This window comes from Trichomycterus rosablanca, chromosome 15 (assembly GCF_030014385.1).
Source record: "Trichomycterus rosablanca isolate fTriRos1 chromosome 15, fTriRos1.hap1, whole genome shotgun sequence".
NCBI lineage: Eukaryota > Metazoa > Chordata > Actinopteri > Siluriformes > Trichomycteridae > Trichomycterus > Trichomycterus rosablanca.
Window position 1 is genome coordinate 4,619,901 of NC_086002.1, and position 16,509 is coordinate 4,636,409.

Genomic DNA, 16,509 nt, shown 5'->3' on the forward strand with positions numbered 1-16,509 from the left:
CACTGGTCTGAGTTTAACAAAAGATGGACTGAGCCAAATACAAGTCGCTTCTAGAGGAAAATCTATCCCAGTTTGCAAGATATTTAAGACTGGGCCAAAGGTTCATCTTATAACAGTATAAAAACCCTAAACATCGATTAAAGCCACACTGGATTGGGTCAAAAACAGCTAATGCTTTCCAATAGCCAAGTCAAAGACCAGAGCCCAATATGATTAAGGAACCGTTATAATTGCTGTTGACCAACAAACTCCATCCAGTTTGACAAAACTTCAGCAATTATGACAAGAAGAATAAGAAAAAAAAATTACAAATTCAGATCTGGTGTTGGTTTGGCCACCAAATTCACCAGATCTCAGTCTGATCAAACATCTGTGGGATGTGCTGGACAAACAAGTCCAATCACGATGAGATAAATGAATACACTTAATGTGTGGTGGGCAACATAATGATCACTTTGTTGTAAATTTTGAAAATTGACTAACATTTGCCAACGAGCAAAGATGATAGATTCATTACTAACTTATACACACAGATCAGCCATAACATCAAAACCACTTCCTTGCTTCTACACTCACTTGTCCATTTATCAGCTCCACTTACCATATAGAAGCACTTTGTAGTTCTACAATTACTGACTGTAGTCCATCTGTTTCTCTACATCCTTTGTTAGCCTGCTTTCACCCTGTTCTTCAATGGTCAGGACCCCCACAGGACCACCACAGAGCAGGTATTATTTAGGTGGTGGATGATTCTCAGCACTGCAGTGACACTGACATGGTGGTGGTGTGTTAGTGTGTGTTGTGCTGGTATGAGTGGATAAGACACAGCAGCGCTGCTGGAGTTTTTACATACCGTGTCCACTCTATTAGACACTCCTACCTAGTTGGTCCACCTTGTAGATGTAAAGTCAGAGACGATCGCTCATCTATTGCTGCTGTTTGAGTCGGTCATCTTCTAGACTTTCATCAGTGGTCACAGGACGCTGCCCACAAGGCGCTGTTGGCTGGATATATTTTTGGTTGGTGGACTATTCTCAGTCCAGCAGTTACAGTGAGGTGTTTAAAAACTCCAGCAGCGCTGCTGTCTGATCCACTCATACCAGCACAACACACACTAACACGCCACAATGTCAGTGTGAAGGGGGCTAACAAAGTATGTAGAGTAACAGATGGACTACAGTGCTTCTGTATGGTAAGTGGAGCTGATAAAATGGACAGTGAGTGTAGGAACAAGGAAGTGGTTTTAATGTTATGGCTGATCAGTATTTACTACACGTGTGTATGTAGTACTTATGTATGCATTTTACAAACCTTTATTAATATAACTTTTATATTTTAATGCATTCTTATTAATTAATAAATTAATTAATAAAACTGGTGCTGACTAGTTCATACATGTCCACATTTCATTGTTCAAGCAGTGTCACCTGCCCAGCAAAAGAGGCGTGATAAGAGCGGCCACGTTCCAAATGACATAATATTATGTCTGTAGTGCACTACTTAGCATGCGTGTTCCTGTGGTTGTGTAGTGCGCCTATATAGGGATCGTGGTCTCATTTGGGACGTTATGGAGGGAAGCGTGTGGCGCCACGCAGGACGCACGTAGCCGCGTTTGGTGACGTGTGAGCGGGGGAGGTCTGGGCTTGCCACGTCGGTGTGTGTTGGTGAGAGCGGAGCTAAAACCCTGAGTGTGCTTCACTTTCTCCTGGATGCTTCTCTTCCCGTTTCTGGTCAGATCCAGCATCGTTCGTGCTGCCTCGAACTCCAGCTGCGGTTTATGAAAACGCCTGAGCGAGCGGGGCAGACCGGTGTGGACTCGATGTTCTCTTCAGATTGACTGATGCGTCCTCACCATCCGCTCGGAATCGATGTGTGAGTGCGGCTCGTTTTTCCTCTTTTTCCCCCTCGCCGTGCGGGACACTGTTACACCCGGTGCTGCCTGAGAGGCGGCGGCGAGTCGCGCTTTGCATAGGCGAACTTTGCATGTGTGCCAGTTAGCTGGCGTGCTATCTGTGCTAACCTGCTAACCAACGGACCAGCTAAGTAAAAGTGCACGGTTTTTCTGGATGTCTTCCTGGCTTTTACCCCCCAGTCACCCTTAGCGAGAGTTTAACGCGGTTATTAGAGTCATTTGAAGCTTAAAAAGGGGTGAAGTGAATTTGTTATGTTGGCTGGAAGCGTAGCCACAGGTTGTATTTACCTGAGCATTGAGAAGCTGTTTCTCCAAACACAACAACCAGCAACTTGTGCATTACAGTAACGTCTAAAACACCACAACTTTTCACCTCCTTTATTACAAACTACTGCTTTTCTTTAGCTAATGCTCAAACTGGTTTGCACACTGTTCCACACACAGAGAAGTCTTCTGTAGTTTAGTTATATTATAGTCTATTTATTATACTCTGTACAGCTGCTGATCTACAATATTTAGACACAAAATGCACCCTTGACATCAGGCCTGCTAAAATATAAGCGGTTAGTAACAGCAAGTGTGTGTTTTTGTTTCTGTTCTGAACTAAGTTCCTCATTTTGCTCCTCACTGGACTGTTTAACATATGGTGAAATGCAGCACTGCACTCAGAACACAAGGCCTCGCTGATATCTCAATGATGTCTCGATAATCAATACTGCAATATATCACAATACCTAAAGAACTAAATATCGTTATCATAGACACATCAGAAATACAGAGGAAAACATCTACAGTTGTTTTTTACAGTAGTATGCAAAAGTATAGATAGGGCAGTTGTAGCCTAGTGGTTAATGTACTGGACTAGTAATCGAAAGATCGCTGGTTCAAAGGATGCCACTGTTGGACCCTTGAGCAAGGCCCTTAACTCTTAATTGCTTATACAATATATTGTCACAGTGCTGTAAGTCGCTTTCTGCTAAATGCCAAAAATGCAAAGTTAGACTGTTTCTACGTTAGATATTGGTCTAGTAAGCAGAAGGTGGCTAGTTCAAACCCCACCACTGGCAGGTTGCCACTGTTGGGCCCTTGAGCAAGGCCCTTAACCCTTAATTGCCTAAACAATGTACTGTCACAGTACTGTAAGTCGCTTTGGATAAAAGCGTCTGCTAAATGCCAAAAAATGCAAAGATAGACTGTTTCTACATTAAATATTGTCAGTTGTAGCCTAGTGGTTAATGTACTGGACTAGTAATCGAAAGATTGCTGGTTCAAGGATGCCACCGTTGGGCCCTTCAGCAAGGCCCTTAATCCTCAATTGCTTATACAATACACTGTAACAGTACTGTAGGTCGATTTGGATAACAGCGTCTGCTAAATGCCAAACATGCAAAGATATACTAGACTAGACTGGACTAATAAGCGGAAGGTTGCCGGTTCAAACCCCACTGTTGGCCAATCTATTGCAGGACTTCAGCCACCACCTCCTCTAGCCCCCTTCCCCCCCAACAACAGATTATCAATTGAAGGTGAAGAGCCCTGCTTATAAACCCAACAGTGAAAACTTGGCAGTGGTAGGGCTAGAACCAGTGACCTTCTGATCCAAGAATATTTATGAGATTCAAGTTTATAATGTCAACATTATGCCGACGATGCGTTCCATGTCTAGGGACACATCCGTGTTTGTGTCTGAATACAATCCAAGCAATTAAGGATTGCTTAGGGGCCCAACAGTGGCAACTTGGCGGTGGTGGGGCTAGAACCAGTGACCATTTGATCACTAGTCCAGTACCTTAACTACGGAGCTACCACTGCCAATAATGTGTGTGTAGATGTGGCCGATAGCACCACTGAGATTCACGTTTATAATCGATGTGACCAAATACAATACAAGCAATAGAGAGTTAAGGGCCTAACTGTTATAACCTGACAGTGGTGAGGTTTGAATCAGCGACCTTCCGATTACTAGTCCTAAACTTTAAATGCTGAGCTACCGCTGCCCTATCATGGTTATATAACATGTTAACATGAGGTTTGTGTCTCTCTGTTTTCCCGCCAGTGCCAGGGCTGCACTGGAGGAGGAGGAGGCCGTGAGGACGTTGGCTCTAGGAGCTGCCGGGATTGTGCTGGTGGTTAGCAGCGTGCAAGCCGGTCATGCCCGGGGGCCGCAGGGGTCCGAGTAGACAGCAGCTGAGCCGCTCGGCATTGCCCTCCCTGCAGACTCTTGTGGGGGGCGGCCTTAGCAACGGCACGGGCCCCAGAAGCAGGTAGGACCCACGGCTGAGGGAAAAGTGAACGAAGTAACGGAACAGACAGATTTACCGTCAAGACTTTTAAACCGGGCACTCGGGTGGTACAGCGGCCTTAACACACTAGCACACCACTGCAGGGTGGTGGAACTCGTGAGTTCGAATCTCACCAGAGCCACTGACGCCTGGCCAAGTTAGGGGGAGGGAAGGTCCGACAGGGTCTCCTCCCGGGTTCGGGTACCTGCGTGAGTGAAGAAGGAGTTAAATGGAGCTTAGCCTGGCATTTCATACGTGATACGGCTCTGTGTGGGAACCCAACACTGGCAGGTGATGAGAAGAAGCTGCAGATTGGACTCGTTGATCAGATCGGTTGCTGTGCAAGCACTAGCGAGTTCACAATCAGGAATTTGACATGACATGACTAGATTGATAGGTAAAGGGGGAATTACTACAAGTGTCTGTGAAGGGCTCAGGTGGCAGTCTGTGTTTTTTTTCCTCTGGATTTTTCACTCTATCTCCCAGTCCAGTAATTTTCAATTCCCAATTGAATTCGCTGTTGCTTGCACAAACCCCCGATCTGATTAAGGAGAGCCGGATCACCACACACCCTCTCCAACACGTGTTTAATCTGCGGCCGCTTCTTATCACCTACCAGAGCCGTATCACGTACGGAGAGCCACGCTAAGCTCCATGATTTCAAATAAAATTCAACATTCAGCTGAGATTAGTCCTGGCTCCAGCGTTTAAAAAGGCGTTTAAAAAGTACGTGTTGCTATAACGGTCATATTAGCGCTAAACTTGTTTCTCTTTTACCCAGAAGCAGTAATTCATCTGGTCTGTCGGCTCCTCCCCTGACGACTCTGATCACGCCGGAACCTGTGCGTCACTGCCGCATCCCAGAGCTTCCCCTGGACAGCGGCCTGCTCTTTGAGTTCTTGCTCTTCCTCTACCTGTTGGTGGCGCTCTTTGTGCAGTACATTAACATCTACAGGACGGTATGGTGGTATCCGCATAGCCACCCTGCTGCCTCCACCTCGCTGGTGTGTATCCCCCCTCGTTACTAGACGTCTGAGCTGATATTTAAATAACAGCATGCAAAAAATGAATCTGATGGTCACTGGTAATCAATAGTAAACAGGAGTAATGCATTCTCAGGTTGCATAGCAGAGCCCGGATTTGAACCGGCAATCTTCCGATCGATAGCCCAAAGCTCTACCCACGACTTGCTGGTTGGTCCTGGTTTTACGCTGGATGCCCTTTCTGGCACAACCCTCCCATTTATTCGTGCTTGGGGCCGGAATTAATGGTGCTCTGATGTGTGTCCCCACAACGGCTGCGTTCATGGAACGCCACGCTCCTTCTGTATTTGTGAGCCCAGTCCAGGAGTCAAACCCCCCAAACTCGAGCACTGCTGTTATGTAGCATAGTGGCTCTTACTATTCGGGGTTAATATAATAATATTTAAGCTGCAGTCTGCTTGGCCAGCTATTTTATCCAATTTGCATGTTCTCCCGTGTCTGTGTGGGTTTCCTCCGGGAGCTCCGGTTGCCTCCCACAGTCCAAAGACGTGTAAGTGAGGTGAATTGGAGAGACTAAATTGACATTAAACTTGAACTGATGAATCTTGTGTCCTGTCATGAATTACCAAAGTGCGTAAAACACGATGGTAAAATTCTATTATATTTAAGCTGCAGTCTGCTTGGCTAGCTATTTTAGCCACATGCACTGTGTGTGTGCAGTGCGGCCACTGTGTATTCACCTAATGAAAAATAAATATTGCGTATAGTTTGGTTGATAATCTTCATGTTCCAGTTGTTTCATGTTGCTTTGATTGGTCAGAATCGAATGCTTTATAATCTGTTGTATTGTTCTTGTATTTTTCACAGAACTTTTATTTGATGGACTACCACCTGGCCATCTTTATCACCGTGATGCTGGCCAGAAGACTAGTGTGGACCATCGTCTCAGAGGTATCTACATAGTCTAGCTTTATAATTCCATAACTTTGATGGTACTGGGATAAAAACACAGCGTGGAAATCTGTCATGCAGTGCATGTTCATAGTTCAGAATTAAAGGCGGGTTTATTCTTTATCAGAAGTGTTTTAGAAAATGGTTCTTTAACTTCTGATGTTTTATTGTGTGTTTAAATACATAAAGGAAATGAGCAACTCTGAGTTTATTGGGCTGATAAATGAATGGAAGGTACCTTTAAAAGAGCAGGTGCTGTGTCCCATTAACATTTCATGGACTAAATATTCAAAACATTACGTATACTCATGTTTTTCACTTTGTAATTTAGGTCGCGGCACACTTTTTAGAATGTGAATATACTGTAACTGCGGCCATTAACTATTACAAAAGTATAGTATGAAGAAACCTTTTGTCAAATAAGCGTTTTTTGATGGCTAACGTTAACCAGCTAGCTATGTGAGCTGATTTGCAGTGTCTGAAATAGAAATTAAATGCTATTTACTAAATAGGTGTCAAAACGACTAGTATACTGAGCAGGTAAACTCTTTAGTGAGGTTGTATGCGTTTTGGAATGAGAATCTCCCCACCTTGGGGCGGCACGGTGGCTAAGTGGGTAGCGCTGTCGCCTCACAGCAAGAAGGTCCTGGCTTCGATTCCCAGGCGGGGCGGTCCGGGTCCTTTCTTTGTGGAGTTTGCATGTTCTCCCCGTGTCTGCGTGGGTTTCCTCCGGGTGCTCCGGTTTCCTCCCACAGTCCAAAAACATGCAAGTGAGGTGAATTGGAGACACAAAATTGTCCAGGACTGTGTTTGATATAACCTTGTGAACTGATGAATCTTGTGTAACGAGTAACTACCGTTCCTGTCATGAATGTAACCGAAGTGTAAAACATGACGTTAAAATCCTAATAAACAAACAAACAAACGAACGAACAATCTCCCCACCTTGAACAGTACTAGCTGTGTTGTGCTACAGTGGCTTTACAGAACAGCATAACGACAAAAGCTGGGCTGACGCTGTTTGCTTGGTGTAGTTAAATATAGCCCATATGTCAGCGGATTTCAATACGGCTGAATTAGGGTGATGTTTTACTTGCAGTTTAGCTTCTGATGGATTGTAATATTCTCAAATTTGGCATCCAGTACGAGAGTCTGTTTTGACTAAATGGGCAAAATCTTCCAAAAACCTACTAGAAAATCTTGTTAAGCCTTTCCACAAGAGCTCAGGCTGTTATGGCTGCACCGTAATAGTGAACTTGCATTGATGTTAATGGCCAAGCTCATGGTCAGGTGTCCAGATACTTTTATCTAGAGATGGACCGATCGGGGTTTTTGGCACCGATTCCGATCTCCTTTCAGGGACATCGGCCGATAGCCGATTCCGATCGGGGGGGGGTATTAGCAGTAAATAAACTTAAAAAGAGCCTCACAGTAAAGATAAACCGGAGCAGCGCGCGCGCGTGTGTGTGTGTGTGTTTGTGCCTTTAGAAGAGACACATTGTTCACAGTATCGCTATAAGTGATTCATTGATTCATGAGTTGATTCGTTTTTATGTGAAGCGTAAGTTTCTCTTCTCGGTTATCTCTCCGTGTTTACTGTTATTCATTAAATGTCGTGGTTTTAAATACACCAGCTACTACAGAACATTCTGTGTGACTCTCTTACATTAAAAAGCTTCATTACACTGTTATTACCACAGATCTGTAACCGAGTCAGACTCGTTCCGTCTAAGGAGCTAAAAGTTTTCTAAAAGTTCAGCAGATGATCCTGAACTAACGAATTTGGTAATGAATAAACTTTTGCCTCTGATTGGCTCTGTAACATTTTCTGTTCTCATCTACATCACAAGTAAGAACCGCTTCCGATTTACCAAAGTGAACCAGGAGTTTATATAACGTGCTGATAGAATCGACTCGGATGTGACCGGGTTGAATTATCTTTTTAAAGTAAATATTACAATCAGCAAAATTACATCGTAAGAGCTTTCACGATGGTTTCTGTACGATGGTTGATGAATGGTGATGTGATGGTTGGTGCTTCGTAGCTCAAAGTCTGGATCAAACCACTGAGCTGTTAACTTAACATGATCTTTATTTATCACACGATCGGATCGGCTACTTTTAGGAAATATCGCTGATCGCCGATAGCATATTTTGATTAAAAATCGGCCGATAGCCGATCGATCATCCCATCTCTACTTTTATCCATTTAGTGTCCTATACTATGAAGATTTTATTGATGTGAAATATGTTTAATGTACCTTATATTGTGACTGGGAAGGGAGGGGGGTTGTATCTCTTGACTGAATGCATCACTTGTATGCAAAGGAAATTAAAAATGCCTTTAGAACTTCTTCCTCTCACCCATTGTGTCAGAACCCCTACCAGTATTTTCTATTTTATTTTTAAATGGATTGAAGCCCAATGAATTGCTTTGGCCAAGTGGCTCTTCTTGGGCAAATAAAAAAAAAAAAGCCAAAGCAAATGTAAGGCCACGTTATTCCAGTTTGTGGTGTTATTACCAAGTCTCAGTGATGTTCTGATGAACTCTATCCACCCTATTTAAACCATAATCCTGGCTTTATGTTTTTTTGCTCTTGTCAGGCCTCTCAAGCGAGCCCGTCGTCGTTTGTGCGCTACCTGCTCCTGATCGTGGCCCGGCTCAGCCTGCTCACCCTGTGCGGCTGGGTTCTTTGCTGGACCCTGGTCAATCTCTTCAAGACCCATTCGGTGCTTAACCTTCTCTTCCTGGGTTACCCGTAAGTTTCCAGTTATTTCTTGTTCATTCATTACTCTAGCCCACTGCTGCTCAGATCCGGTCCTGAGGTGTGAATCTCTGGGGTGCTTATCGGCCGGCCGGGTGCCTACACACAGGATCGGCTGTTTCTGAAAAAGGGATGGACGAAGCCCTGCGACTGATCCTGCACTTCTCATCCTAGCTGACCAGTTAAATAGTCTTTCATCCGTAAGGTTGCTTTCACACGGTGAGCGCTTTGCACTTTGTTCACCATCGTGAAACGTTATAGTTTCATTAATCTGAGGACGAATGAAATCTTTAATTAAAGAGCTACGAACCCACGACAAGTGATTCCAGGCTTCCAAAATTGCTCTCTAAAATACAAACCCGATCTCCACGTGTCGCAGCTCAGCTATTTTTCATACAATGCCGTGGTTCTAATTTAAATTGGAATCCAGTAGCTTAGGGTTTTTGTAAAACTCTTCACTTTGCTTTTGACTTTATCATATAAACAATTGCCGACGCTCTGAAAAGGTCAGTGGCAAACAGGGTCAGAGTTTAATTTTATTGATCTTTAAATGCAGCATCAAGTAGTTAAAAACCGAGACTCAAAGCAACAGGTATCGCAGCGGCTAGGTAAGCAGCACCGCCCAACTTCATAGGATACAATGGCACAGCAACATGGATCACATGAGTTTGACCTAAAGGTCACAAAAGCAGACTTCAGTTCATCAGTACCATTAGCCAAATGCCAACCTAGCTAGCTATAATCCGCCACCTTTCCTTCCCCTCAGATTCGGTGTGTACGTGCCTCTCTGCTGCTTCCACCAAGAGGGCCGATCCCAGCACACGCAACCGGACTGCGGTTTTACAGACCCGGACGGGACGGAGAGCACTCTGCAGCGACCCAAGGACTTCCTAGCGCTGGTGCGCGAGAACCTGCGGGAGCAGTTCTCCAGTCCCAGCCACGTGCCTGCACACACGTGCCCGCCTTCACCCGAGCTCATCCGCAGCGAGGTGGAGGAGCTCAAAAGTGACTTTAACCGCCGTATCAAGGAGGTGCTCTTCAATTCGCTGTTCAGCGCCTATTACGTGGCCTTTCTACCACTTTGTTTTGTCCAGGTGGGTCATGAAAAATACAGAAATGTTAAATGTTCATGTGTTTCAACAAAGCAAACTGGCATTTTAGGATATTAAATACTTCTAGTGCCTCTGGTAATAATTAGGGTTGTACTAAATTAACTGTAAAATTGCAGGCCAATTTTACATGCATGTATGAAAACATGGTCTTTTCTTAAATACTATGACACTCATCATGTGTGTGGTACGTGTGCATATCCACAGAACACACAGTACTACGACATGCGATGGTCGTGTGAGCACCTGATCATGGTGTGGATCAACGCGTTCGTGATGCTGATGAGCCAGCTACTTCCACCCAGCTACTGCGACCTGCTGCACAGATCCGCTGCGCACTTGGGCCGGTGGCAGAGGCTCGAGCACGGTTCTTACAGCAACGCACCACAGCACGTGTGAGTACTAAACGCGGTGATATTGGCGAAGCTCTGGATTGTAGATTTTCTGTGTTGTCCTGGATAGCCAGATATAGCTAACATAAGATCATGCCAGTTCCTCATCAGAAAGATTCGACTGTTGGATGTAGGCTGCTCTGATTCCCGTCCAGTCGCTTGTCATTTCAAGTCTGAACTATATGGCAGCTGTTCCCACATCCACTATCAGACCCTTATAACTGGTTCAAAATGCAGCTGCCCACTTGGTTTTCAATTAACCCAAACTCGCACATCAGTCCACTTCCACACTCTCTTCAACTGTGATTCTTGCCTACAAAGCCAGAAATGGACCAATCCCAGCCTTCCTTAGGGAACAAACCCATCAAAACCTGTTCTGTTCCATGTTTTGCTTCGAGTCCTACTTGTGAAGATGAGCATCAAGGCTGTTCTCTGTACCAGCACTTCCCCTGTCTGCTCGATCAGCCACGTCTCTCGCCTCTTTACGAAGCATTCTAAACTTTTTATTTTTTCTAACAGGGTTTCAGCTGATTTCTGTTTTTAGACTGTTGTCTGTTTGTACTGTAGTAAGAAACGTTTACTGAGGATGCACTTTGCTCTGAATAATAGCATCTGCTAAATGCTGTAACGATTGACCCTTCATAGTAACTAGGGCTGGCACCGATCCCATACTCTGTATTGGTATCGGTCTGATATATGTAAATAAGGCCATTCAGAAATTAAAATACACTGATCTACTTAAACCACAACTAAAAACACTGTTTAAACAATAAAAACCGCTTTATAAATGATAAATCGCTCACCTGAGAGAAAGAAAATCTGGTCCTGGATTGGATCTCTCATCCTCAACGATTAATCCATTTTTAATAAGCGCGCTTTGGTTTTTAATCACCTAAAACGTGACAGAACTTTAACGGATCTCAACTCGTTAATTCTAATTGGTCCATCGCATTTGATTGACATCCACATCTTCCGATTGTAGATGCTGGTAAACGAGCCAAAATTACTGCTAAATGTTCTGTGTGTAAAAGTGAAAATAGAAACAGCAGTTTTGCATCAGTGTGATGATGTACTGTAGTTTCTGTATTTATTCCTTTAGAATATTAGTTTCACAGTCTGAGCGTTGTTATTTAGATATCTGGTTTAACTAGTGCTGGACAATAATTCGATGTCGATATATATCGCGATAGAAAATGTTTCAATAACGGTGATATGATTTTTAAACAAATTCGATCGATATGCATACGTCAGTGCGCTTTGCCCGTGTTACTTGCATTTCTGCTCGCAGGTGTTCCCACAGGGACGCAATTCAACAGCGCACCTCAAGCGAGTAGTTCTCCATCAAAACAGTGCAGTAATACACTCAACATAAACGTCAACCACCAACACAATTACAGAAAAAGTACTAGTACTGAGTACTAATACCAGTTATTAATATTACTTCTTATAGCGGTTTTCCTCCTAATTGGGCGTTTATTTTTCAAAAACAATTTAATAGCAGTTAAATAACACTTCTATTGAAAAGAGAATATTCAGTTTTAAGGATCCCCAGCATTGTAGAAGGCTATTAAAAATAGTCAATTTTCAATGCTGATTTGGCTTAATAGTGTTGGTCAGTCTGTATCATATTCTTGAAAGAAAATTAAAATTAGTTTTCCATGCATTCACACTAGCATGTTCTGGGGTTCAAATGAGTCTCATCAGTACACACAAGTTTGCAATCAAATGATCAAGTATTGCAAAGGAATATCTTTGAAATTCTGTTAAGGTTATAGGCTATATTTTAGTTTCTCACAGGGAAAATGAGAAAAAAGAAAAAGCTTATTATGCTGGGCTTGATGTAATTCTACATGGCACTCACTGCCTGTATAGGTAAATGAGTGAGTGACCAAAACACTACTAGATCAACAGCCACTAGCCACATACAAAAATAAGGTATCAGACAGTTTCTGTGCCGCCCCTGTGCGAGCAATGGTCTCAGTCTGGCAGTGGCGATTTCTCCAAGACTGCAAGGGAAGCTCGGCTTCCCCTAAAATGTCCAAAATTAAATGGTCAAATATGTACAGTTGTGTTAATATTTCATTGACTACAAATGCGTTAGAACACGTATATCTCGAAGACGAGTTCGTTCAGAATCAGCTAATTATCACAAATCGACTCGATTTTCTTAACTTAACTCATACATTCCCGTAGCGTCAATGCATTTGCCCGCAGAAGCTGAGCGTCTCTTCACTTCTATGGGACTGCGTTGAGGTTTTTTTTTAATGCTCCGAAACTCGCCGGTCATTGGATAAATGCCTCGATTTTGTCCCACCCCGTGACGCTGAGCGTCTCTGGGGGTGAATGGGGCTGTGGGCGGGTGTGGACACCGAGCTTCTGCAAGATGATTGGAGGATCAGTGGAAAGGCTGAATCCTGTTTTGATTGACGGCTTGTTTGAGCGCTACACCATCACTTCTCAAACTCAAAAGAAGCTTTATTGGCATGACGAATAAGGACATTCGTATTGCCAAAGCAATACACTTCATTAGTCACTTAATCACTAGGAGCTTCAGTCCCATCGCGGATTTTGCGAGTGAAGTCGAAAGACAAACCGCTGCAACCCATTTCAGGCCATTTTCTTGTAAAAGGAACAGAGGGCAGAATTTATGTGTAAATAAATTGACACATTTTATGATGTAAGCCGACAATGAGCTTCCCCTCTTTGAAAGACCAGCAGCCGCCACTGCAGTCTGGCCACCCCTATGGAAGTTGTCTGGCTTTGCCACTGTCCACAGTTGAAAAAGAAGCAGATGAAATAGCTGATAAGAGAGGAAGGACTGATTCAGTGGTGTGTTCAGCTTGTATTTCTTGCCAGAAACCAGAAAAGAGGTTTGCAGGTACAGCCATCCAATTTTGGTGTTTTTGGCAGTTTTTCTGACATTTGTGTTATTCATATCGTTATCGGAATTATATCGTATCGACCGAAATTAGGAGTTATATCGTGATATAAATTTTGGCCATATCGTCCAGCCCTAGGTTTAACCATGGTGCATTGAGACGTGTATTATTACTGCTTAGTTGTTTAAGAGGAGAAATGGCGGTATCGGATTGCTATCGGTATCTGCAGATACTCAATTTGCAGTATTGGTATCGGACATAAAAAAGTGCTATCGAGCCAGCCCTAATAGTAACGTACACCTACTCTTCTAGTATACATGTCATATAGGACTCGCATTTAAGCACTGACCAAACAATTTAAGAGGGCTACACAAGCTAGAAAAAATTGTCTGTCTGTATCTTTTCAAAGCTGCTGTTTTATTGTGTTATTAAAAGTTGTAAAGCTAATGATATTTTTGTTGCTGTTCAGGTGGTCTGAGAGCACAATCTGGCCACAAGGTGTGCTGGTGCGACACAGTCGATGTCTCTACAAGGCTGTGGGTCCGTATAACGTGGCCTTGCCCTCCGACGTCTCTCACGCCAGGTTCTATGTGAGTAGCCTTTCGCTTCTCGGGTTATTTATTTACCACTTACACTGGGAGACCGCAGCACTTCTCTGACCGCCTTTCGGTTTTGCTGACATGTCATTTACAATTCTGTTTAAATTACATTTCAATAAATGTGACTGGGCAGTGTGCAGAATTCTATCTTAATGTATTCATCTGTATTCAACACCTTATCCTGGTCAGGGTCACAGTGTCTTTGAAACTTGTCCTGTGTCCGGTGAGCCCACAGCAGGAATAAACCCAGGTCATCACAGGGTTCCAGCTACATTTATAACAGAAATGTGAGCTAAATTTGTTGTGTAATGAATGTGTGTGTTGTTTTGGGGTAATTCTATTTATTTATTTAACAGTGACCTTTGTGAGGCTGAGGTTAGCATGGGTAGGTTGCGAAGATCAATGCATAACATGGGTGGTTTAACGAAATAATATATTTTCTATTTATTATTAATTCAGTAATGGTAGTCTTCACTCGTGTGGCACAATGATAAAGTACCCATCTGTGTAGACATGACTGGCGTATATCTGACGTTAGGGGGTGGCTAAGATTTTAACTTGAGAGCTCGAGATCTCAGCACTGGTGGGCCAGTGCATTTTACCACTGTGCCACCCAAACACACGAACGAAAGCTTTTCTCTAGTCTACTTTTGGTCCCCACTGTATATAACGTACAAAAGTCAAAACACATTGGATGTACTGGATGTAAGGTACTGTATAATAAATAACAAAAGCAAGAACGGTTGTGATCGATCCAGGTTTGAATCTTGCGGTGTTATCGGCTGGCTGTATGATTGGCTATGTCTAAGTTAATGGGGATCATCTAATGTTTGGCTATGTCTAAGGTAATGGGGATCATCTAAAGCTCTGTTCAGGGTATTCCTGTCTTGTGCCTAGAGTGTCCTGATGAACTGGACCCACAGTGACCCTGCCCAGTATAAAGTAGTTGATAAAAATGATTAAAGTTATGTATTTGCAATTTCTGTTACTCCTTCACACTTCAGCACTGGTCATAACAGTACCGTATAGCAGCGCTTCCCAACCTTTTTTGCACTACGGACCGGTTTCATATAAAATATAATTCCACGGAGCGGCGGGGGCGAAGGGACTTAAAATAGAATAACTATACTGCTCACAAATGAGCTTTTTTTGCTGCAATGAGACGCTGCTTCCACCTGGGGGTGATATGAGACGATAAACACTCGTGTGTTGGAAATAAAAGCAGTGTTTTCATGGCTGATGTAGCGATCTCTAATTATTTATTCTTTCTGTGCGGCCCGGTAATAAATGACCCATCGGTACCGGTCCGTGGCCCGGTGGTTGGGGACTTTTGGCGTCTAGAATATAGATTTAATTCCTCTGTCGCTAACTGAGGGGTTTGGCTTTTTGTGTCACAACATAAGGGCTAAACAATATCTTTGCGTTCCCTCGTCAGATCCTGTTCCATAAGCCATTGCGGATCCTGAACCTGCTGATCGGGATCGAGTCGAGCGTGGTGCTCTACCAGCTGTACTCGCTGCTGCGCTCCGAGCGTTGGAACCACACGCTTTCGCTGGGCCTGATTCTCTTCTGCAACTACTACGTGCTGTTCAAGCTGCTGCGGGACCGCATAGTGCTGGGCAAAGCCTACTCGTACCCCCTGAACGGCAGCGGCCTGGGCCTCAAATCCCAGTGATGCACGCCGGAGGGGGTTGTTTTAACGAAAGACTTGTGAACTTCCAGCTGGTGTTAATTTTGATACGGTTCTATTTTTCATGCGACGTTTCTATCTATTTAAGAAAAATATTTTATTTTGTATACTGTTACATAAATGAACGCAGGGCATTACGTTTGTGCGGCGCGATGTCGTTTTCTTCCCCTACATGAAACGTAAATATTGATTTAAAAAAGGAAAAGGAAAAAAAAGAAGAGGACACAGACGGGAAGAAGCGTCGAGGACTTTTAGCACGAGTCTTACTTGAGGTTTCAATTCTGCCAAAGATGCTCTTAAAAACCTCCAGCCAGTTCAAAGAGAAAAATCAGCGAGAAGCAGAGAGATGTCTGAATAAAAAATGCTGTATTATTTTTCATCGCATTGCTGCGTTTTATGTTTATTACCTGTCCGTAGCGCCATAATGGTGCCGTTTCTCAGACTTTTCTAGACGTTTTCTAGAAGTGTCAGAACCGAGCTTCTTCAGGTCTGTCGCCGCAGCATTTCACACTCGAGCAGACGCGACTTGGTTTCCTTTTTATTTATGTTTATTTCTGTGCCAAATCCCAGAATGCAGGGGCAGCATTGTGTGCTACATCGATGCTGGGGGGATGGCCATAGTCTTGTCAAATTTTGCAGTATTTGGCACGATGCAGCATTATTTCAAAATGCCATGGCGTTCGAAATAAAAAGCAAATGTTTTCCATGTCTCACTGTGTGGCTTTTTGTTTAAGCTTGTGTTTGTGTATGTATATTTTATAATGAAATCATGTTTAACTCACACAGGCAATGATGTAACTCAATGTAAAAGAAATTTAAATTCAGTCATGGAATAAGAACCTCATGGCTTTTCTACAAGATATCCACTCTCAGTTCAGTGCAGTTCCTCTGCCGCTTGCACCCCAAGCAACGAAAGCCACAAAATACGACTGCTTATTTACATCAGC

At 43.5% G+C, this 16,509-nt stretch overlaps 1 protein-coding gene across 2 annotated transcripts; it reads left to right on the forward strand.

Annotated features, from left to right (window-relative positions):
* Window positions 1-1,669: 1,669 nt before the first annotated feature.
* tmem39a (transmembrane protein 39A) lies at window positions 1,670-16,264 on the forward strand. 2 transcript variants are annotated; one of them, XM_063009613.1, is made up of 9 exons: window positions 1,670-1,872; window positions 3,969-4,176; window positions 4,976-5,198; window positions 6,045-6,128; window positions 8,733-8,887; window positions 9,660-9,987; window positions 10,210-10,397; window positions 13,743-13,863; window positions 15,308-16,264. In XM_063009613.1, the coding sequence occupies exons 2-9, from the start codon at window positions 4,064-4,066 to the stop codon at window positions 15,545-15,547; spliced, it is 1,452 nt and encodes a 483-aa protein (XP_062865683.1). In that variant the 5' UTR covers window positions 1,670-1,872; window positions 3,969-4,063; the 3' UTR covers window positions 15,548-16,264. The 2 variants fall into 2 exon arrangements, with proteins under 2 accessions (XP_062865683.1, XP_062865684.1); XM_063009614.1 differs by lacking the exon at window positions 1,670-1,872 and adding an exon at window positions 2,454-2,475.
* The last annotated feature ends 245 nt before the right edge of the window (window positions 16,265-16,509 follow it).

Coding starts and splice junctions, on each gene's coding strand:
- tmem39a (XM_063009613.1), top strand. CDS start 4,064: ATGCCCGGGGGCCGCAGGGGTCCGAGTAGACAGCAGCTGAGCCGCTCG. Junction 6,129..8,732: donor TGTGGACCATCGTCTCAGAG/GTATCTACATAG, acceptor TGCTCTTGTCAG/GCCTCTCAAGCGAGCCCGTC. Junction 9,988..10,209: donor TACCACTTTGTTTTGTCCAG/GTGGGTCATGAA, acceptor GCATATCCACAG/AACACACAGTACTACGACAT.